A 25,263-nucleotide genomic window follows, 5' to 3' on the forward strand; every position below is an offset into this window, starting at 1 on the left:
GGAGGCGATTCGCCCTGAATCGTGTCATCAAGGCCACGCCCCCTGCTTCACAATGCTGGTAATCTCTGCAATGTGTAGCGGGACAGGGCCACGGTTATGCGATCGTACAGTCACGTTCCCCGCTCTCTGCCCCTAATTCTGGGTAATGTCCCCAGCCTCCCCCCTTATGCCACGCCTTTACCCCCCGCTATGCCAACCTGACTGCCCTAGTATGACTCAGGCTAGTTCAGTAGAAATCCATATTCTCTGCTGCTCTGTGATCTATCCCCAGGCCTGATTAGAGGTTGATGCAGCCAGTGTTATAAGTCTTCCCATGTGTCTGAGTCACTCTGCACATGCCCCACGATGGGTACCGCAGAGCGACGCAGTACGAATTTGGATGCAAAGAGTGACAATTTCAGTGGGCGTTACCGGGTGGTAACGGGGACGGCTAGCCAGACGCGGGTGTCTCATGGTCAGCGACTGCGTCTTTTCCATAGTTGCACTGATTTTGGCGCCAATGTTCATGCAGACATTCTGCACCTCCATAGGCCTTGCGCAATGTCTCATATTGCATCTTTTTAGGCAAAGCGGAGTTGATCGGCTGTGGCATTTGCGGAAAACGATGCATTTGCGCCGGCATTAGCGTCCACCTTTGAATCGAACCCTCAGCGAGGAATGGAAGCCGACATCTCACAAAATAATGCAGTCCCTGGGTACGCTCCCAGCTGTGTGTATTTGGACAGTAAATAAATCTGCTCACATTACTGTAGCATATAAACCTACAGTTTCCATACGTTGTGTACTGTAATTAACTGTCCGATTATTATAACTTCAGTTTCTTGAAATAGAATGTACGGAAGGTAGACAAAAATTTGTAGCCCCTAACCCGAATGACTGTATTAAACATTGGGCCTGATTCAGACACACTCGCGAGCGGCAGTCCGCTCGCAAGTGGGACGATGGTCTGCACTGCGCATGCGCACGATGGAGGGAGCTCCGTCGTGCGCATGCGCCAGACGCGACGAGCGAAGGACTTTCCTTCGCTCGTAGTGTCTGATCAAAGGGGGCGTGCTGTCGATGTTGATTGACAGCACGCCCCCTTGGGTGGGCGAGCCGGGGGCGTGCCTGCGAGACGGAGGCATTCCCAAGGGAATGCCTACCGTCAGAAGCCGGCCCCACTGACATCACTAGTGATGTCAGTTCGAGTGATTTTGGCTCTGATAGAGCCAAAATCACTCCGGGCCTTGCGGTTGAGAAACTCAACCGCAGGCTTCTGCTCGCAGTGGCGATGGTCGCGATGGTCAAGACCATCGCGACCATCATCCTGCACCTTCGTATATGCTGTGGGTGGTGACCCACAGCTATACGAGCGTCCTGGAGGACACTCCATATTTATGGAGGTGGGCCCTGATTCAGAGTGAGCGCTCTGGTCAGAACGTCCGGCTCTGAATCAGGGCCATAGTTTTCTGCTAAATCATACATTTTGGCTACGTGATGCTGTGATCTTCCTGTCTGCTTTTCCCTCTTCTTGTTTTGTACTCACATATTTTACACAGATTAACCCCAAAACAAAATTCTCTGTAAAAAAAGGTAATTGACGTTGCTGTTTGACTGTATATTACTTCCGTTCTGTTGATGTAATTAGAATTAATTAGGGTAATAATCCATTTTATTCTTTATTATGCTTGAAATGCTTTTATCTTTTGTCTCCTGGTCTCTTCTAGATTAAATTTAAAAGGTCACAGCGGAACAGCAGGAAAACAAAGCAGCCTGATCTTACACGGGGCGGATTTCAGTACAAAGGACGCCGATAACGACAACTGTATGTGCAAGTGTGCGCTTATGTTAACAGGAGGTATGTATTGTCGGGGAAGAAGTATTTATCCTTGCCTAGCAAAATATATTTCCTCTCATGGGGGGGGGAAGGAGATGTAAGAAGAGGTGGTAAGTGCCAAATGCACTATATCCTGCGCTATTTGACACTTACATTAAACCTCGGCGTGTATGAATGCAGATAACGTAGAGACAATCACATTTCTCTGTTATCTGCAAACATCTCACAATTTTTCTATTGCGACGTAAAATCATTCAGATGTTATTAATAAACAATAAGCGGATTTATGTGATTTAGGATTACCTGCTGGTATGTGTAAACACTAGGGGTGTGCACCGGCCACTTTTCGTGTTTTGTGTTTTGGTTTTGGATCTGGATCTTTCTTCGTGTTTTGGATCTGGATTGGTTTTGTCAAAACCACCCTTCTGTGTTTTGGGTTCTGGGTTTTGGGTTTTGGATCTGTATTTTTTTTAAAAAAAGCATAAAAACAGCTAAAATCACAGAATTTGTGTGTTTTTCTGCTCCTATGCTATTATTAACCTCAATAACCTTCATTTCCACTCATTTCCGGTCTATTCTGAACACCTCACACCTCACAATAGTGTTTTTAGGTCCAAAAGGTTGCACCGAGGTAGATGGATAACTATGCTAAGCGACACGAGTGGGCGGCACAAACACGTGGCCCATCTAGGAGTGACACTGCAGTGGCAGACAGGATGGCAGTTTGAAAAACTAAGCCCCAAACAGTACATAATGCTTCAGCTGACAGTGTTTTCACCAGCAGGTCTTTGCACCTCTGCAAGCTTGTGTCGGCCGGAAAGAGAGATACCACATAGGCTTTAAACCTAGGATCAAGCACGGTGGCCAAAATGTAGTGGTCTAATTTCAACAGATTGACCACCCTGGAATCCTGGCAAAGTGAATGAAGGGCTTCATCCACAAGTTCCACATGCCGAGCGGAATCGCTCCGTCTTAGCTCCTCCTTCACTTTCTCCAGCTGCTTCTGCAAAAGCCTGATGAGGGGAATGACCTGACTCAAGATGGCAGTGTCTGAACTGACTTTACATGTGGCAAGTTTGAAGGGCTGGAGAACCTTGCACAACACGGAAATCATTCTCCACTGAGAGGGTTGAGCTCCACCGCTTCACAACCTCTTGCTTCAGGTAATGGCGGGGCAGGTTCAAGAGTGTTTGCTGGCGCTTCAGTCTTCGGCACGCAGTCGCTGAATGGCGAAAGTGGCCAGAAATTTTTTCGGGCCACCCAAAGCATCTCCTGCACGCCCCTGTCGCTTTTCAGAAAATTCTGCACCACCAAGTTTATTGTGTGAGCAAAACATGGAACGTGCTGGAATTTGCCAGATGTAATGCCCGCACAATATTGGTGGCATTGTCAGATATCACAAATCCCCAGGAGAGTCTAAGTGAGGTAAGCCACTGGGCGATGATTTCCCTCAGTTTCTCTAAGAAGTTGTCGGCAGTGTGCCTCTTACTGAAACCGGTGATACACAGCGTAGCCTGCCTTGGAACGAGCTGGCGTTTCTGAGATGCTGCTACTGGTGACGCTGCTGTTGCTGCTGCGTAAGGTGATACATCTACCCAGTGGGCTGTCACAGTCATATAGTCCTTAGCCTGCCCTGTTCCACTTGTCCTTATGTCCGTGGTTAAGTGGACATTGGGTACAACCGTATTTTTCAGGACACTGAGGACACTTTTTCTGACGTTTCTGTACAGTCTCGGTATCGCATGCCTAGTGAAGTGGAATCTAGACAGGATTTGGAACCGGGGACACACTACCTCCATCAATTGTCTAAATCCCACTGCACTAATGGCGGATACCGGATGCACATCTAACACCAACATAGCAGTCAAGGCCTCAGTTATACGTTTTGCTTCAGGATGACTGCTGTCGTACTTCATCCTCCTCGCTAAGGACTGTTGGAGGGTCAATTGTTTAGTAAAAGTAATGGTGTTCCTACTTCCCCTCTGGGATGATGAACGACTCCCAGCAGCAACAGCAGCATCGGCAGCAGTAGGTGTAGCAATGCAGGATCCTCCGGAGGAATCCCGGATAGGAGAGTCAGTCATGCCAGTGACATGGCCTGCAGGACTACTTCCGATCCTGACTAAGGAGGAAATTGATGAGGAGGGAGTTAACGGTGTGGTTTGCAGGCGCTTGGATACAACAGGACAACGGGATTTAGGTGTCCCTGGACTGCTTACGGTCTTAGCCAAAGTTTCTGAACTTGACAGTAACTTTTTATGAACGCGCTGCAGGTGCCGTATAAGGGAGGATGTTCCTAGGTGGTTAACATGCCTATTCGTACTTATTTCACCTTTACAAATACATATGGTACATATGGCAAGACAGTTGTTGTCCGGATTTGGATAGAAATATTGCCAGACCAAAGGGGTGCAATGTTTGGTCTTCTGCCCAGGCATGACCGTGATGGGCTTTTTCATCCCACGTACAAAAACTGTCTCCCCCGGAGCCTGATTTAAACAAACCACATCACCATCAGAATCCTCCTCGCCAACTACCTCCTCAGCGCCAGCTACACCAGTATCCTCTTCCTGTTGTACTTCAACAGTGACATCTTCAATTTGCATATCAGCAAGTGGACTGTGGGTGCTCCTTTCAGCACTTGCAGGAGGCGTGCAAATGGTGGAAAGAGCCACCTCTTCCCGTCCAGTGCTGGGAAGGTCAGGCATCGCAACCGCCACCACACTTGGACTCTCCTTGGGGATTTGTGATATCTTCTTAGAATGCACAGTTCTTCGCTGTGCTTTTGCCAGCTTAACTCGTCTGATTTTTTTAGCGGGAGGAGGGCTTCCATTGTCATGTGAAGCTGAACCACTAGTCATGAACATAGGGAAAGACCTTAGCCGTTCGTTGCCACTCCGTGTCGTAAATGGCATATTGGCAAGTTTACGTTTCTCCTCAGATGATTTAAAAACATTTTTAAGGTCATTTTACTGAACTTTGTCATTTGGGGTTGTATGTCCCCTCTACTATGACATTGGTCATCGGCCTTGGCAGACGACGTTGATGGCATGTTATTGTCTATGTCATGACTAGTGGCAGCAGCTTCAGCACTAGGAGGAAGTGGTTCTTGATCTTTCCTTATTTTATTTTTATCGGAGAAAGTTTGGTCCTCCATTTATGTTATATTGATATATATGTGCGGGTAAGGCGCACACAAACACAGAAAATATTTTTTTATTTTTGTTGGAGACTAGTGCACTTTGTGGGTTACACCACCCTTTAAGAAATGAGCCAGCCGGCTCTTTACTTGTGGGACACAGGCGCACGCTTGGCGCTGCTCCTTTGTTGATGCACGTGCAGCTACAGTGCACACAATTCACACACACAGAAATTTTATTTTTATTTTTTGAGGAGCGCACTTTGAGGGTTACACCACCCTTTAACACACAGACGCATGTTTGGCGCTGCTGCTTTGAGGATGCACGTACAGTGCAGACAATTCACAAACACAGATGAAAATATTTTATTTTTGTTGGAGTGCACTTTGGGGGTTACACCACCCTTTAACAGACAGACGATCGCTTGGCGCTGCTGCTTTGAGGATGCACGTACAGTGCACACAATTCAGAAACACAGAAAATATTTTTTTATTTTGTTTGGAGTGCACTTTGGGAGTTACACCACCCTTTAATGGTCAAGCCAGCCGGCCCTTCACTTATGATACAGGCGCACGCTTGGCGCTACTTTGTTGATGCAAGTGCGGCTACTGCGCACACAATTCACAAACACAAAAAATTATTTTTTATTTAGTTTGGAGTGCACTTTGGGGGTTACACCACCCTTTAATGGTCAAGCCAGCCGGCCCTTAACTTATGACACAGGCACACACTTGGCGCTACTTTGTTGATGCATGTGCGGCTACTGCGCACACAATTCACAAACACAAAAAAAATATTTTTTTTTAATTTTTTTTGGAGTGCACTTTACGGGTTACAGCACCCTTTAACGGACAAGCCAGTCGGCCCTTTACATATGACACAAACGCACGCTTGGCACTACTTTGTTGATAACCTTGCGGCCACAGTGCACACAATTCACAAACACAGAAAATAATTTTTTATTTTGTTTGGAGTGCACTTTGGGGGTTACAGCACCCTTTAACGCACAAGCCAGCCGGCCCTTTACTTATGGGACACAGGCGCACTCTTGGCGCTTCTCCTTTTTTGATGCACGTGCAGCCACAGTGTACACAATTCACAAACACAGAAATTTTTTTTTTATTTTGTTTGGAGTGCACTTTGGGGGTTACAGCACCCTTTAATGGTCAAGCCAGCCGGCCCTTTACGTCTGACACAGACGCACACTTGGCACTACTTTGTTGATAACCGTGCGGCCACAGTGCACACAATTCATAAACACAGAAAATAATATTTTATTTTGTTTGGAGTGCACTTTGGGGGTTACAGCACCTTTTAACGGTCAAGCCAGCCAGGCCTTTACTTATGACACTGGCGCACACTTGGCGCTACTTTGTTGATACACGTGCGGCTACTGCGCACACAATTCACAAACACAGAAAAAATATTTATATTATTTGGAGTGCTCTTTGGGGGTTACAGCACCCTTTAACGGACGAGCCAGCCGGCCCTTTACTATTCACAAACACAGAAAAAATATTTATTTTTTTTCACTTGGGGGGAGCACCCCTTTAGGATTGGGACACTGCACAGGAGTGGACACAGCCCCTATGGACAACTGACTGCACAACACAGTCCAGCCAGCCCCTATGGACTTTGGAGGAGTGGACACAGCCCCTATGGACAATAGCAGCACAGCGCAGCACACCACAGCACAGCACAGCACAGCACAACACTATACTGCACTACACTACACTACACTACACAGCCCAGCCAGCCCTAACTCCCACCCTCCCTCTTCACTGTCCACAGCCGAGTGAGAAAATGGCGCCGACGCGGGTACCTTATATAGAATCCAAAACCCGCGAGACCTGGAAGGCGGGATGATGACGTTTTGCCTCGATTTCAGATCCGAGTCAGGCTCAACTTTTCCCGCCTGACTCGGATCGGGGAGGCTTGGGGGGGTTCGGATTTCAGAAATCCGAACCCGCTCACCCCTAGTAAAAACCTGAAGTGGCTTCTGTGGGGGTCTGGTTGCGCACAAGATCTCACACATGCGCAGTGGGTCCAGCCAGGAGGTAAAACACAGTGCATCAGTACTAGGATAGCTGGAGGGGGGAGTTTTCTCTCCCCCACTCTGGTGGCCAAGATGTTAATACATCTCTGCGTTATTGCTTCCTGCCTCGCCTTGATAAGAGGCGAAGCAGGAACAGCTATAGCGGCACGATACGTGCCGCTATAATACATCTCTACCTATGTTCTGCAGAACATTTTGTTTGCTGTAAGTACTATGCAACACTTTCATAGATCAAAAGCAGTATAGGATATCTATGAGCATATGAGTCTGCTGCAACTAAAGCTTTAATAGCTGGTGTCTGCACACATTACAGGCGGCCATTTTGTTAGACTCAATGGTGCAATTATGTCCTTGACAAGAGATAAAATTCCTCACTGCTAATGTAAAAATGTACCTGCGATGGCCACCAAAAGACGCAAATGCCCTTGTTTTGAGGGACACAAGTAGCAGATACTCAAACTGTGGTGCAAGTTGTGAGCTGACGATGCTGTCGGACGCATGTCGTGTCTGATTCACCAAATGCATTGAAGACACACCCAATTATGAAAATATAATATATATGCTGCGAGATATACAGTAGTAGCATTTTTTTTTAAATGAAAGCATGTTTCCTGCTGCTAAGTTTATTAGGGGCCTATTCACCATAGCGCTGGGCAACGTTTTACCTTCAAAATACGTATTTTTCGTACAGTGCGGCTGTATTTGCCTGTGACATACTACGTTACAGTGTCAGCGGCTGGGAGACTGTAACGCAGGCTTGCCTACCCTCCCGATTTGGTCGGGAGCCTCCCGAATATCGGGTGCCGCTCCCGACCCCCCGGAAAAGCAGGCAAGCCTCCCGGCTGCTGCCTACCCCCCCAGACTACTAGCAAAAACCCCCGCTGCCGGGGGGCCCGATGACGCGATTCGTGCTGAATCGCGTCATCGTGGCTCCGCCCCCTGCTTCACAATGCCTTTTTTCCGGCATTGTGAAGAGGGGGCGGGGCCACGATGACGCGATCGTGCGGTCATGCCCCCGGCCCCACCCCCAAAACGGCATCATAGCCCGGCCACGCCCCCCACACAATGCAGGCATTCAGCTCCCTCCCGGAAGGAGGGAGCTGAATGTCGGCAAGTATGCTGTAACGTAGCATTTTGCATGCAGATACAGCCGCAGTCACACACAGAACATAGGCATGCCACATATTATCTTAATCAGCAGAAGCTGCCTATTCACATCATTGTGCAAATAGTGCATTTCTCCCTAGTGCTTGAGTGCACATCCTTAGAGAAATGTGCTGTGCACGAAAATGTCAACACCCATAATTGTTTACTATCCACTTATCAATGTACTTAGCAAAACTCCTCCAAGTAATTGCAGTCATCCTGTCAGGCAGTTGAAGTATTTGGGTATTGTGATTAGTTTTTGTTTTTCATTGTACACAGAGGCCTGTATTCAATTAGTTTCGCACCCGCAATACTTTTTTGCATGCCGCACCTATTGCCGACTTCGCGTGTTTTAGCCACGGAAACTTATCGGGTGCGACCCCACTATTCGCCGTGTTCAGTTCCAAAGGCCGCAAAAACACGCCCCGGCGATACTCAAACAGGCGAAAAGTGCTATAAAAATGGGGACATCAGCCTGACGCCCCCAAAAGATGCACTAACATTGGGGATCAGTATAGGTGTCCCCGATTTGCCCCCCTGGAGCTATTTGGGGTACTTAAGTGCTTTCAATTGCCTCTATATAGTGTCTTTGCACATGTGGTGAAGAATAGCATTAAGCAGTTTTTTATGGAGAAAAAAAGTAACCCTGTCAAATTTGGGGTACTTGAAAATGGGTGCTTGCATGGTTTAAAATGGCTAAACTGAAGTTTTAAGTGCCGCCAAAAACGCACCTTCAGCAAACACCTGCAAACAGAAGAACACCTCCCCAATACTTGCTGACCCCCCAAAAGTCTATTTCGCTACTTTTTATGTCTGTATCCCCACTTTGTACTTTTTTAGCCCCCATTTTCAAAGTAATTTTTTGGGGTGTTCCTAACTTTTTTTATAGTTTTTTTTTTTCACGTAGTTATCCTTTGGGGGGCTGTCCCAAGGGTGCAGAGTGGTTTCCGCACATTTGCACCCCAAAACCGCAATTCTGCACTTTTTTCCACCTGCTATTCATAGGTGAAACTTTTTCGCCTATTACATTGCGTTGACTTTCCGCATGCGCAAAAAGCGGATAGAATTGAATACGGAGATACGTTTCAACAGGCGAAAAGTCGCAATCGGCGATACTTTTTCGCAGATTCTGACTTTTTGCCGGCAGTTGAATACGGGCCAGAGAATGGCACTCGAAAAGACATATTTATATATATATATATGTATACACACGTGTGTGCACGTTTGCCTGTGTACCGTATATTCATGTGTGAATGTTTGTGTGTATGTATTAAACGGGGTTGGGTATGGGATGTCGGTGCTCATGCTCCAGGCGGTTAAATACCAACTACAAGGTTGGGATACTGACACCAGTCAGTAGTTAGCCTAACCCTCCCCCTTTCCCTAGCCTTCCCTCCCCGGTGCCTGAACCTAACCCCCCTCCCTAGTGCCTAAACCTAACCTTCCCCTTCCCCTTCATGCTAACCCTCCCCCATGTACCTAAACCTAACTCTCCCGCTAGTGCCTAACCCTGACCCTCCCCCTTACCTTCGAGATGCCGACACATGGATTCTGACAGGTGTCGAGATTTTGGTGCTAGTACTCTAATAACCGGCATCCCCTGCCAGGAAGGATTATGACTGCATCCTGTATGAAATGCATTGTATCAGAGACTTGAGGAGCAACGCCTCCTGAGTGCACGAGGCGTTGCACATACAATGTCCATTAGAGGCTAAGGCATATGTGAAGATGTGTCACACCCCTTTCAATGTTAGTTATTAGTTGTGCAGATTCTCATAAATGAAACAAAACAAATATATCTACAGGTAATTATAATAATTTTGTGAGGGCTGTCCCATCTCTAACAGGCATACACAACGGGAGCCAGAGCACACGCCAATGGCTCCCACAGCTACTGATGGGACAGACCTAGGAGAGGTGGAGAATTGCCCAACGCTGGTACCTGAGTATGGCGACAGGACAGAGAAGCAGAGAGGGGGCAAAGCGGGACAGAGCTGCTCTGGCAGGAATGGGGGGGAGCAGACTGAGGTGACCCGGCCTATGCCTGCTCTCTTTACTAGTTGTAATAAGTTCATAAATTAATTATTTCCAGCCTGGTGACTTCAGTAGAAAGAATCGTGCAGATGAAGTTCCTCTGCCTTCTGAATATCTGTCAGATGAATAAGTCAGAAAATGTTATACTCTTACTTTAAAATCACTTGTTCATTAGGCATATCATAAAGACTTTGGCCCTCATTCAGAGCCGTTCGCTATTTGCGGTCGTTCGTTTAAAAACAAGGGGTGGCTATTCAAATGATCCGTACGCACATTGCAGTCTGTTCACACCTCTAAGTCTGAACGAACGAGCAAAACATACGCTCGTTTATTTGTTAAAAACGCCCCCTGGCCGCTCGCACCATACGTCATGTCCGCTATTTATTAGATTAATCGAGTACATCGACCAGCGTATGAACTGCTCGCTATTCTTGTGGTTGGTTTTTGCTACCACAAATTTGCGAGCAGTTCTGGCTCTAAAATAACCCAGTGACGTGGTCAATGACGCTGCTGTTTTAAATATACACACCCATAAAAAGCCCGTTTTGACCTTTAAGCACGCCTGCGTTCGGATCTCCACTCCCCATTTTCAAGCACCTTCCCCTGTTACCACCCACATACGCCTCATTCTGTCACTCAAAATAGCAGGCACTCGCTATATAGCGTACAAACGATTTTCGGCCGCACTGACTGGTTCGCGCATGCGTACTAAAAAGCGTACGCATGCGCAGATGTGCAAACATCGCTCGGAACGAGCGTACTGCCGCTAACGAGCGGCTCTGAATGAGGGCCTTTATTCCGTATCATCTTCTCAAGTTTAAGGTCATCAATACCGTAATCCAGTTGCAACAGCCACCACTGTACAGTAACAGGACACTGAGCACTCAGAGGTCACTGACAGATAACAGCAGCCACCACTGTACAGTAACAGGACACTGAGCACTCAGAGGTCACTGACAGATAACTGCAGCCACCACTGTACAGTAACAGGACACTGAGCACTCAGAGGTCACTGACAGATAACAGCAGCCACCACTATACAGTAACAGGACACTGAGCACTCAGAGGTCACTGACAGATAACAGCAACCACCACTGTACAGTAACAGGACACTGAGTACTCAGAGATCTCTGACAGATATCAGCAGCCACCACTATACAGTAACAGGACACTGAGCACTCAGAGGACTCTGACAGATAACAGCAGCCACCACTGTACAGTAACAGAACACTGAGCACTCAGTGGTCTCTGACAGATATCAGCAGCCACCACTGTACAATAACAGGACACTGAGCACTCAGAGGTCACTGACAGATAACTGCAGCCACCACTGTACAGTAACAGGACACTGAGACCTAAGAGGTCACTGACAGATATCAGAAGCAACCACTGTACAGTAACAGGACACTGAGCACTCAGAGGTCACTGACAGATATCAGCAGCCACCACTGTACAGTAACAGGGCACTGAGACCTCAGAGGTCACTGACAGATATCAGCAGCAACCACTGTACTGTAACAGGACACTGAGCACTCAGAGGTCACTGACAGATAACAGCAGCCATCACTGTACAGTAACAGGAAACTGAGCACTCAGAGGTCACTGACAGATAACAGCAGCCATCACTGTACAGTAACAGGACACTGAGGAATCAGAGGTCACTGACAGATATCAGCAGCAACCACTGTACAGTAACAGAACACTGAGCACCCAGAGGTCACTGACAGATAACAACAGCCACCACTGTACAGTAACAGGACACTGAGCACTCATAGGTCATTGACAGATATCAGCAGCCACCACTGTACAGTAACAGGACACTGAGGAATCAGAGGTCACTGACAGATATCAGCAGCAACCACTGTACAGTAACAGAACACTGAGCACCCAGAGGTCTCTGACAGATATCAGCAGCCACCACTGTACAGTAACAGGACACTGAGCACTCAGAGGTCACTGACAGATAACAACAGCCACCACTGTACAGTAACAGGACACTGAGCACTCAGAGGTCACTGACAGATATCAGCAGCCACCACTGTACAGTAACAGAACACTGAGCACTCAGAGGTCACTGACAGATAACAACAGCCACCACTGTACTGTAACAGGACACTGAGCACTCAGAGGTCACTGACAGATATCAGCAGCCACCACTGTACAGTAACAGGACACTGAGCACTCAGAGGTCTCTGACAGATATCAGCAGCCACCACTGTACAGTAACAGGACACTGAGCACTCAGAGGTCACTGACAGATATCCGCAGCCACCACTGTACAGTAACAGGACACTGAGCACTCAGAGATCTCTAACAGATAACAGCAGCCACCACTGTACAGTAACAGAACACTGAGCACCCAGAGGTCACTGACAGATAGCAGCAGCCACCACTGTACAGTAACAGAACACTGAGCCCTCAGTGGTCTCTGACAGATAAAAGCAGCCACCACTGTACAGTAACAGGACACTGAGCACTCAGAGGTCACTGACAGATAGCAGCAGCCACCACTGTACAGTAACAGAACACTGAGCCCTCAGAGGTCTCTGACAGATATCAGCAGCCACCACTATACAGTAACAGGACACTGAGCACTCAGAGGTCACTGACAGATAGCAGCAGCCACCACTGTACAGTAACAGAACACTGAGCCCTCAGAGGTCTCTGACAGATATCAGCAGCCACCACTATACAGTAACAGAACACTTAGCACTCAGAGGTCACTGACAGATAGCAGCAGCCACCGCTGTACAGTAACAGAACACTGAGCACTCAGAGGTCACTGACAGATAACAGCAACCACCACTGTACAGTAACAGGACACTGAGTACTCAGAGGTCACTGACAGATAGCAGCAGCCACCACTATACAGTAACAGGACACTGAGCACTCAGAGGTCACTGACAGATATCAGCAGCCACCACTGTACAGTAACAGAACACTGAGCCCTCAGTGGTCTCTGACAGATATCAGCAGCCACCGCTGTACAGTAACAGAACACTTAGCACTCAGAGGTCACTGACAGATATCAGCAGCCACCGCTGTACAGTAACAGAACACTTAGCACTCAGAGGTCTCTGACAGATATCAGCAGCCACCACTGTACAGTAACAGAACACTTAGCACTCAGAGGTCTCTAACAGATAACAGCAGCCACCGCTGTACAGTAACTGAATACTGAGCACTCAGAGGTCACTGACAGATAGCAGCAGCCATCACTGTACAGTAACAGGACACTGAGCACTCAGAGGTCACTGACAGATATTAGCAGCCACCACTGTACAGTAACAGAATACTGAGCACTCAGAGGTCACTGACAGATAACAGCAGCCACCATTGTACAGTAACAGGACACTGAGCACTCAGAGGTATTAATTACAGAAAAGCAATGGACACTGTGCCTTATAGGACTGTATATTCATGCTGAGTACACATCAATGCTGGCTTTGTATTAGCAGTTTCTACACTTTCATTAAACTGAGAGTAAATTATTGTTATCTAGTATGCAACTATTCCCATACATAAAAGTCAGTCGCTCAGTCAGTAGGCAGGAATCCCATTCTCCATGTATATCCTACAACAGTCCTATTGTCTCTTGTATATATAAACTAGTACTCTGTGTTTTTATTGGCCGCTGCGGTGTGCCATTAACAGGTCATATCATTCATCTGGAAGAAGTACTTAGAAAAATGTCTTTGGTCGGAGAGAATAAATATTTATATTATTACTTGTTGCGTTATTCAGTGACTAGAATTCTTCCAACGCTTTGAAGAATAGCATGGCGGCTTTACCAGAGAAATACGGCCGTTTTCAGCGGCCTCACTGCAGACTTATCCCACTGACGTGAACTCGCTGACCAAATCTATTCTCCAAACATCTCTGACGGCTAATTCCCCTGATCCCTGACTTGTACTTAGGCCTGACACAGCGCTGATGGACTTAGTGAAAGACATTAGTGTGTACAAATATACAAGGCTTATACTACATATGTGCTTCAGAAACCAGAGGAAGAGAGGAATAAACTACTCTATTTAATATTAGTTTAATATTTTTAAAACATTTCAACACATTTCATTTATTTAACTTACATAGTGTACATTTCACAGGTTTTCTATACATTGTGCCGTGCAGGTGTTAAATAATCTATTAACTTTTTATTTGGAACCCTGTGATCTGAACTATTAGAAATGCCCCCACTATAATTATTAGAGAGCTTATAATACATAGATTGATGTAAACAAAATCCACTTAAATACCGTGAAGGGCCAAGGGGAAATTGCAAGAGTAGCTAAGTAGGAGCCTGAGGGGTAAATTTACTAAGTGTATTTTTTTATCAAGCGGTATTGAACTCCCCACACATCGCGGGGAAATAGAAGCACCAAATGACTGTGTTCAGCATCGTAACAAGCTGCCTGGGCGCCCTTGTACTGGCCCCACCCCTCGAGCACTTGACGTCAGAGGGGGGCGGGGCTGCCAGCATCGGCAAGTGCAGCACTGCCCGACATATCCTAAGGACGCTCCAAGTGACTGCACAGTCTGCAGGGTGCCTGCCAGGAGCATCCAAAGGAAGCTCCGGACGGCAAAGCAGCAGTGACCCTGGCTGGCCATTCTAGGCACCGTGCTAGCCTGTAGCAAGGGCATGGGGCAGCGATGGTACCGCCCACAGGGCCCTCCGCCCTATGCTAACAGCACATCGCACACCCCTAGTTACGGCCCTGACTGTATTTACTATTCCGCTTTTTTGATGGGGCTTGTAAACCACCGTCAATGTGCATCTGTTTTACGCCGGTTTTTATAATGGGATTTTGACCACACTGACATAAGAGATAAGACTGTTGTAACACCGGTGTTAAATCAAAGTAAAACTGTCACATCTATCTGGCCAATCAGAACGAGATAAATAACTATACACATATAATGAGGGCAATTATTGGTGTTTAAAAATGTTTTTTTTTTAATGATGAGGAAGTTTTATTTTATTTTATTTTATGGCTATATAAATGGTACCACGACATAAAATATATAATGCTTCCTTCATCGTTAAAAGCATTTTAAACACCAATTCATATTTAGGCTACTTAATATTGCTCCTTCAATATAATTAATACATATTATTGTTCTTTTTATATATATATATATATATATATATATATATATATATTTAATATATTAATAAAATAGTATTTCCCTCATTAGAGAATTATCAGTGTAACAGTTCCTGACTTATTTTACAATAGATAATGATTGCCCTCATTATACAGATGTGTCCTCGCACATTCTTGCAGCATTTTCGCCAAAAGGCCCCTCTTGGCGCGTCAGGTCCCTTGTGGCTCTGCTAGCGCCAGAGGTCTATTTCACTGTGATGAGACTAGGACGCACGGTGGTGATTAATTTGATATGCAACACTTGTATACCTGTGTGCGATTGAGTCTCTAAATCTGTATACAAAGTGCTACAATGTAACGCCCGTAGTTTTTATTCACACCAGGACCGAGGGCCAGATTCTGACCCGCAAGCGGGTTGATGGTGTCCAAATGCACATGCGCACGACGGAGACGGCTCCGTCATGCACATGCGCGAGACCCGAATAACGACGGCCAAGCCGTCGTTAAGGGTCTCGTACCAAAGGGGGCGTGTTGCCGATGGTGATTGACAGCACGCCCCCTTTGGTGGGCGTGCCAGGGGCATGGCTGCCCAGACGGAGGCGTTTCCATGGGAACGCCTACCATCTGGGACCGGCCCCACTGACATCACTAGTGATGTCAGTGGGAGTGCTTTTGGCTCCGATAGAGGCCGCTCCAAAAAGGAGCAGGGATGGCCCTGATTCAGAGCGAGCGCTCTGTCAGAGCGTCCGGCTCTGAATCAGGGCCCGAATCCACCAGAATTTCCTGAATCCGGACAGATCTGAGTTGCGATTCTGATCTTCCCCCGGTTCGGAATTTGGATTTCAAATCCAAATTTTGGGTTTTTCATTTGCAAAAATTATTTTAGCTGTTTTTAAAAACTTTATTAATTTTTAAAAACAACAAACCCAGATCCAAAACCAAAGCCCAAACCAAAACACGTGGGTCAGCGCACATCTCTAGTATACTGTATAAAATTAGAGATGTGCGGTTAGGTTCTCCAGAAATCCAAATCCCCCTGAATTTCATGAATCCGGGTAAATCTGAGTCACGATTCTAATCTCTTGAGGAGATCTGGGTCGTGGTTCTGATCTTTTTGCGGTTCGGAATTCAGATTTGAAATCGGAATTTCGGATTTTGGATTGCATAAATTACATGATCTCCTCAGGAGATTAGAACCTCGACTAGGATTTACCCGGATTCACGAAATTCGGGTGGATTCGGATTTCTGAAGAAACCGCACATCTCTAGTGCAAATATGTAATTACTGTATTTAACTGTTACACGGTCAAAGTAAAGAACAGCAAATGGTTACTGTATAAAAAGTGCTTGCTTTATTCTCTGCAGAGAAATTAGGAAAGGTACTGACAGACCGACCGCAGGGACGCGTCACGGCTCCTTAGAGCTGTTTTGACACTTGGCAGAAATCTCTTTGATGTGCAATATGCTAATTCCAAACGTTCAGTGTATTCCATCAAGTTGTGCTCAGTGATGTATTGTGTTATGCTAGCAGTCTGCTGCAAATATCACAAATATCACAATGTTATTACACTGTGTAAATCGGGCATCACTATATCGCACCATTGGAAGGATTGTTTTCAGAGTAATTATGCAATCACGGTCCACTGTATAAATATTTGCGTCATGCACATCTGTGAACTCTGTTACCTTGCACACCAGGGAATCTAGAACTCTGCATAATTGCTATTGTTAGTGCAGGTACTGTAGCACAAAAGAAGCTGCGAGTCTTTCAATCCCAATTACGTATAAAGTAAAATATTGACAACAGACGAGAGCGTAGCCACAGCTATCACTAACAGCTTCATAATTAAAAAGCAAAAATTACCAAAATGTTTTTAGAACTTGCTCATCCAGTAGAGAACTAGGGGCCTGATTCAGTTAGGATCTCAAGCGCGATCGCCGTTGCGATTACGCACGCAGTCTCGCTGCTTTCATATGGTAATCCATTACGATTGCTATGACGCCGCAGTACTACATAAGGACGCCCACTTTACCTTACACACATCCGTAATGTTTATCAGTAAGGGTCCTGCGTCTTCGCACACAGAGCAGAAGCAGACTGTCATTGATTGAGAGTCGGCTTTTGTTTGTGGGCGGGGAGGGGGTGGCGACCACCTCCGTTTCCCCAAACAGAAGTGTGTCGCCTTTGTTGGGGGGAGCGAAGAGGCCAGGATCTCCATCGGCTGATGGAGATTTCCTGGCCTCTTTCTCTCATCTGCGGCGGCCGGCTTGCGTGACCCCATGGGTCACTTCGCCGGCCGATGTTCCCGCAGATTATCCGATGCTGAGTTGGACAAAGCAGCTTGGAGGCGTGATGCAACCTGCTGCATTACCATATCTGCAAGGATGTAAGCTCCTGCTGTTTATGACGATTTAAGTGATGGCCACTGAGGGCCTGATTCAGACCCGGACGCTATTTGCATCTGCTCGTTGGCTAAAAGGGACCAGCTATTTAAATCATGTGCTCACACTGCGTCGCGTAAAGCCACCCACTAAGTAATAGCGAGCGGCCGCACTATGCGCTCGCATCTGTATAAAGACGCCCCTTTGCCACTCGCAACACACGTCATCGCCACAACATTGCGAACAGTTCAGGCTAAAATACAACCCAGTCACGTGTGTAATGACGCTACTTTACTAATTATGCACACCCATTAAACGCCGGTCGACGGTCGGGCACGCCTGCGTTTGCGCAACCACACCCCCGTTTTCAAGCACCTTCCCCTGTTACCACCCACAATCGGCACTATCTGTCACTCAAAATAGCGGCCCGACTGGGCTACGGGAGAGCACTTTCCCATCGCAATGAGTGGTTCCCGCACGCGCATTGCGACTCATACGCATGCGCAGATTGCTAAAAATCGCTCAATGCGAGCGAGCGCAGCATAGCGTCCGGGTCTGAATCAGGCTCTGAATCCCTTCAGAACTCCTGGTCACTGCAGGGAAAACCTTAGTTCTGTGTCTATAGCAATTTCCGAAGTCCTTTAGTGTCTTAGGATCCCAAAAGTTTGAACAGTATTTGCGAAGTGCTGATACTTTTAGGCTGCAGAGTCTGAAGACTATTTAGGGTTGTTTTCCTTCCTGGTGCAGCTAAAACTCTAATAGCTCGGGGTATTAAATGTTCATTGCTCTGATTAGTCCCCGTTTTAGGCCATCAACTCATATGGGCTGCGTTCTCCTCAGTTACCTGGAAGAGCTGCAAACCTGAGCACTTCTATTCTATGACAAAATCTGACAGGCTGATGACCTCAGAGGACGATATGTCGTCCAATCCGGCGGATCAGACGACATGTTGTCCACATCAGACAGTGTGTAATGGCTATGTCGCTGACAACACGCACTCCCGCGTGTCGTCAGCGACATTGCCCGTCAGACCTGCATGCAGATCCGATGGGCGATGTAGTCAGCCGACTGCAGCATGTCCCCCGCCGTCGTGCCGTAGCTCCCGTGTGTACGCACCTCCCTAAGTGTCAGCTTCCCTAAACTAGTCCTGGAGAGGTCATGCTTTAGTTACAGTACAAGTGTCTGGGTGCTGCAGCTGCCTCAGGTCTCTTTGTTCAGCACCACCAAAAGCCAGACAGCACTCTCTTCTCAGCACTGAGCCCCAGCTGTCTCTCCTCAGTGCAGGGGCGGCTCTCGGGGGAAGCTCACCGGTGTGCAGCTCTCTCTCAGGCAGAGGGGAAAGTCCAGATCTGTAGCAGCCTCAGCTGTCACTCATGGGGGCAAAGGGGCAGTTGCAGCGTTGGCTCCAGAGCTCTCTTCCTTCAGAGCTTACTTAAGACAGCCCTCCAGCATCAGACATGATGGAGAATGCCTGATCTCCTTTACCAGTGACCGGCAGCAATCACCCACCGGCGCAGCTCCTGTCTCACAGCCAGTTACCTCAGGAGTTCCCCAACGGTCAGTGCAGGCAGGGCTCCTATATATACACTGCAGTCACATGGTCGGTCAGCTTCCAACTGACCACATGCACTGCTGAATCTGTCACTTGCCCTCTACCTCACAGTGCAGACAGGACTCCCCCCGCTCAGTCAGAGATGGGAGAGCCCCTCCAACCAGTCCCAACACAGCACCTTGCAGCCCAGCTGGCAGGGCCACACCACTTCCCCTCTGCGAGGGGGTTTACATAAATAATAAATTATATTCATTATAAAGGTAATGCAGGAGGTATCACAGATATAACCTGCTTACCTTTCTGTCCCAATGTGGCCCGTTGTCCCCATACACTAGTATAGGAACCTAAACTCCAATAATACAGTATATTGGCAGTTTGACTGCAGGAACTTACGCCATCTTCAGGTGACGTTTGTTCCCGGACTGCAGCTCCTTCCTAGGAAGAAGTCCCAGGTTGCGAAGAGGTATCTATTCTGATCCCTCCGCCCCGTCTGGCTCCTTCCACCAGAGGTCGCGCATGCTAATTTTCACTGCTGCGGGAAGTGCTGCAGGAAGCAGTGAAGGACATCATGGAGACAGATGATTTTCAGATCAGCTGTATCCGCACCGGAGCAATGGTGAATTGCTCCGGGGGCTGTGTATCCACCGCCTCTACTCGCAGTGAGTTGGATATTTCATTATCGGGGGCCCTCTGGTGCCCGATAATAAGCATAATGAATTGACCCCTTGGAGAGAGAGAAAATGGAGAGGTTGCCCATAGCAACCAAACCAATCAGCTTCTGTCATTTATCTAGCACAGTATATGCAATGACAGCTATAAGCTGATTGGTTACTTTGAGCAAACTCCTCCATTTTATCTCTTTCCATAGCTGGATACCACTCCCCATTCTGATCTCTCTCTCTCTTGTCCCCTCAGCTCTGCTCTCTCAATGGCTCCAACTGTTCTTAGAATTTCACTGGCCTCTACGCCCTTCTCCAAAATGGATTTATTCTATTGGGATATCACACAATCGCTGTCTGCAGGTGCTTTCTGACGCACTTGTGCACTCTGCAGATATACATTTGGACATTGCGCCTGGCACAGAATCAGAGAGAAATAGGAAAATTGCACCACTGCGTCTTTTTGCACTGTGCGACTGCGAATTTATGCTAATGCCGCAGTCGATTGAATCCGTATAGAGGCGCTAGCCGTCTGCTTCTGTGATCTAAATCTTTGTGTGAAAAGGTGCACCCTAGGACGCACATCGGTGGTAACATAGGACTCTGAGTGGTTGCTCAGAGTTTCCGTCGGAACCTGCAGCTGTGAAAAAAATGCAGTAGTTGGCCGCAATTCGCCCGTAAAACGCCCGCGTATGTCTAGCCACGTCCCCTGTTACTACCCAGGAACGCCCACTGAAATTGTCTCTGTGTCTAAATTCTCGCTGCATCCCTCCCGACAGTAATCATCGGGATGCCGGCGCAGTATGACTTGGACGCATGCGCAGATTGAAAACATCGGCTGCTTGCGTCCGGAACCTACACACTGTGTGCACTTCTGAGTCAGATCTTCAGTCCGTTACAGTATTAATGTATCGGAGCAGCACAACCTTAATGCAGACTGAAATGTTAGGGATTATAGTCTACTGTATGGTTATCCTTAACAAACAAAAAAGGGGAAAAGAGGGAATGAATATAATAACTGGATACATTGTAAATGTGAGAAGGTTACAGAGCGGTAATCACTGTTACTTAGTGCAAGTAGGTAAGTAATATTTACTTTTTAGAAGGGGGGGGATTGCCTTTGAATACTGTATATTAGAATTGTTTGTTTGAGAAGTTTCTTCAGATGAGTAAAACATTAATTAAAGTATTTTGTAATAGTGCTTCTGCTATGTTTTGCAACCAACACACGTTGAGCTCCAAGCCAGATATATTTGTTATAAATCTTTCCCTGCGGCCTTTATCATGAAGTGTTACCTCCAAAGAACAGAAAAGTGGATTATCCAACACATCCGTGGAGACCTGTCAGAAGGAGGGATATTTTCTTATTACTATGGGCATTGTGAACATATAAATTAATTTCCCTGGCAACTAGCCCTTTGTCAGGTCCAGCGAGATAAATGATGTTCTGTCATGTTAGATAAATTACCTAGAAACAAAAAAAAACCATGTGAAGGAGCTTAGAATGGAAGATTGGAACGTTGGGGCCTGAACAGCGTATCCTTGGATTAAGCAAAATGAGGGAGTGGAGCATTGCTCCAACTATAGTATGTTTGCAAGGGGAACTGGTAAATGCAAAACATATAATGAAATGCACAGTATTTTATCTTTATACAGTATATAGTATATTAAATATTAAGTTTGGTTTTATACTATAGTGTCACATCTATATTCCATTTGTAGCAATCGCACAAAGTGTGTGTTCATTTTAGGAGGGTTTTTTAAAGATCTCGGAAACATACTTTTAGCCCTTTCAGGCAGAGAAAAGAACCCTGTAATTTGCCGGGGCAAGCTGGGTCAACCCGAGTAATTTTTCTGTGTGAAAGGGTCAACCCAGGTCGAAATTCCCAGGACTTCCACCCTGGGCGCTACCAGGGTTGTTCCAGGGTCCAACCTAGGTAGCCTCCTATGTGATAGGTATGACCGGGATCATGCCTAAAAAGAGCTGATTGGAAAGCACAGTGAGAGCTTGGAGATGACATCATTTCAAAGTGCCCACTGAGAGACGGAAGACCCAGGTCACTGGAAGACCCTGGTACGGTGTGAACGGCAACGACCCGAGAATAACCTGGATCCATCTGCCGGTGTGAAAGGGGGTAAACACTGAAACACTGACTTCAACCCAAGTTCAGTGTCCCAGGTCCGAGCTAGGTTAAAGCTGGGGTTTCTGTTTAAAAGTGGTATTATTAACTTTTTCATTTATGTGGAAGTGGAAATATTTAGAGATGTGTAATAAAATAATGTAAATAATGTCAATATTATCGGAAGCCATTAACAAAACTGAAGCATCTCTTAATATGTCTTAAAATATCACCCAACTCAATCCCTCCACTACGCACAAGAGCTGAGACCCCCATTACTCGCTCCCATTCCAGGTTACAGCTTTGCTCCGATACACTATATTTTCTTCCTTCATAGAACAAAACTTTGCTTATACAATTTCCCAACAACCTTCTGAGACACCCCCTCCCCACCCAGGCTATTCTGTCCGTTAAGCACTCTCTACGTAGCTCTTATGCATTATTTAAATGTATACTCTTTCTAATACTCACACAGTATTCCTAAAGAGTATTGTTGTGTGACTGGATCATATATCCTAATGAGAAGTTTAGCTCAATGCAACCTGACAGCACCAATGTGCAATCTCTGGTATTCAGCCTCACGGATCTACTAATTCTTATTTCCCTATAGACTGAAAAGTTTGAGAGCGGGGCCCTCTCACCCCTTTGTCTATTTGTCTACCCAGTCTTGTTTTATTACAGTGCTACAGTGTATGCTACAGATGTGTCATCACTTACTGGTCATCCATATGCCATGTGGCGCAAGATTCCTGGCACATCTCCAAACGGAGTAGCGTATCATATTTTTTTAAATATTTAGCACCTTAGTAGAATCAAAGATGCAACTTACAAATGTTGCACATTAAATTGGTCAGTGTAAGCTAGAAATGTGGTTTTGTTGCTCCCGGTTGTTCTATTTATGCGACTAAGAAGCACATTTTGAGTGAGAAAGACACTTGGCGTGGCCGTGTCACACAGGACATGTCGCGACTGAAGCAACAGTAAGAAAGGACACATTTGAACTTCTAGATGTTGAAAAATGCTGTTATTATTATTTCTATTATTAAATATTATTATTATTAATTATTATTATTATTTTTAGCATTATTATTATTATTATTATTATTATTTTTAGCATTTTTATTATTATTATTATTATTTATTATTATTTTTAGCATTATTATTATTATTATTATTATTATTAATAATAATAAAATGGGTCTGCCTGCAGAGCTCATCATTCAGTAGACAGCCATTGTCTTTCTCCTTTGCCTCATAATTTGCCTATTGCTCTGTCACTCCTATTTATTTGTGATGGTCCACTCTCAGTGCAGTGTTGGCCAGGTGAGCACAGCCTTCTGGTTTAGAGCAGCTATATTCTGTATGTACAGAATATGCAGTTAAATAAAGGACAATTGTGAAGTTAAAGGGCCTTTATCACAAGTTGTCTTTTAGCCTATATTCCACTTATTCGCAATTTTGTTTCTACTTCCAGGGTGGTGGTTTGATGCCTGTGGTCCCTCTAATCTTAACGGGATGTATTACAATGCTGGTCAAAATCATGGGAAACTGAACGGAATAAAGTGGCACTATTTCAAAGGTCCGAGTTACTCTTTGCGATCAACAACAATGATGATACGGCCATTAGACTTCTAACTCTGGAGAGCGGGACTATTGTTTGTGGGACGTGTTCTTCATTTCAATTGCTGGAGGAAGGAAGTGACTTACTGTGTGTCCAGCAAGGCTAGAATTACAGGAAGATTTGTTTAATACAGTTTGAGGAATTCATCCTGACAATGTGGTATCGGAGCTGCTGGGTTTTCAGCAAAAACTATAAAATCGGTCCAACCATTATGGATGTGTTCTTAATCAACTCACCAATGGACTTACCATCTGGAACGGTGTATAACTTACGATGTGGAAAGTTACAGTAGGTTGATGATAAATATCATGGCATGGATAAGCAAATACAACATAAAAATTCTCAATAATTAAGAAGAGCGGGAGAACAAGAAACTTTTTACGTGAATACACATATAAACCATTCTGGATGACTATATCGATGTATTTTTCTATGGATTATTTCAGCGGACTATCTTCATCAGCTTTAAATGTAGCTAAGCATCTAATGGCTCAATATAATTTCAAAATGTCAATGTGAAATTGTTTTGTTGGGTGTTATAATATGAATTTCTGAAGTTTATTTCAAATACTTCAACCAGAAAAAAAAAAAGTACATACTGTATGGAGAAATTGTGAGACTGGAGCTTATCAGTTCCCTAGGAACCAATGATATCAATGAGGCATTTTGGTGATACCACTGGTTCCCATTGGTATGACTAATGCTTCAGCCAACAAAATGGCCATGTTCACTGTGTGGAGGCAACTGGTGCTCTTTAATACAAAACCTTCAAACCTGCAACTTTAGTATTTTAATAGTAAATAACAACCAAAACAGTCTAATATTGCTATAGTTTACATTCATGTATTCTTTTCAGTTCACAAAATATTGTTATATGAGAATCTCTGCCAAAAATATTAAACACAGAATGTTTAAAAAAATATATAAATCAATTATTTTTTTTATAACATTGGCAGGATTATAGTACAGGCAAAAGTTATACTGGTAATGCAAAGAAATATAGTTGTAAATATTTTTTTTATTACAATTACATTTTTTTCATAGCTTGGTTTATATTTAATATGCCTTAGTATACATGCATGGAGAATGGTTACATCACTTGTATTTTATGCCTTAGGTACAGGGAAATATGAAAAAAATGTGACATTCTCAAGTCTATTCTCTCAAAGTATACAAATATTGCATAAATGAAACACACATCATTCTAAGGTGTTATTCTCATACCATGTGATAAATTAAGGTGTGGTTTTGTGAAATACAATGCTGCAGTCATATAGTACAACAAAACATACAGTATAACTCTATAAATACATAGTGGATTAACAGTTTATCTAGCCTTATAATTTGCTAAAATCCACTCCTGGTTTTATTATCCAGAAATGTTTTAAACGCAATGTTCTGAAAACCAGAAATTTAAGAAAAAAAAAAAAAGTAATGACTCCCACTGCTTGGTAAAAATGTCCTACAAATTTAAAGTAACAACTCCTACTGCTTGGTAACAATATCCTACAGATAGAGGGGTTGACACAGAGTTGTACACAGCAGCCATGCATAAATATGGTAATGCCACAGGATGTGTCTGAAGAAAAAAGACACCTTCTGTTGGCATTGCAGATTGCGAAGACGCAGCAT

At 45.4% G+C, this 25,263-nt stretch overlaps 1 protein-coding gene across 2 annotated transcripts in view; it reads left to right on the forward strand.

The window, feature by feature from the left end:
* The window catches only part of ANGPT1 (angiopoietin 1), a 409,517-nt gene extending 384,986 nt beyond the window's left edge, over positions 1-24,531 (forward strand). For both annotated transcript variants that reach the window (XM_088450785.1, XM_088450786.1), the window contains exons 8-9: positions 1,707-1,837; positions 23,485-24,531. In XM_088450785.1, coding sequence (XP_088306911.1) covers positions 1,707-1,837; positions 23,485-23,645 — 292 coding nt within the window. In that variant the 3' untranslated portion in view covers positions 23,646-24,531. The remainder of the gene's footprint in view (positions 1-1,706; positions 1,838-23,484) is intronic.
* Positions 24,532-25,263: the final 732 nt, after the last annotated feature.

Source organism: Taudactylus pleione, unplaced genomic scaffold (assembly GCF_031769625.1).
Source record: "Taudactylus pleione unplaced genomic scaffold, aTauple2 ptg000524l, whole genome shotgun sequence".
Classification (NCBI taxonomy): domain Eukaryota; kingdom Metazoa; phylum Chordata; class Amphibia; order Anura; family Myobatrachidae; genus Taudactylus; species Taudactylus pleione.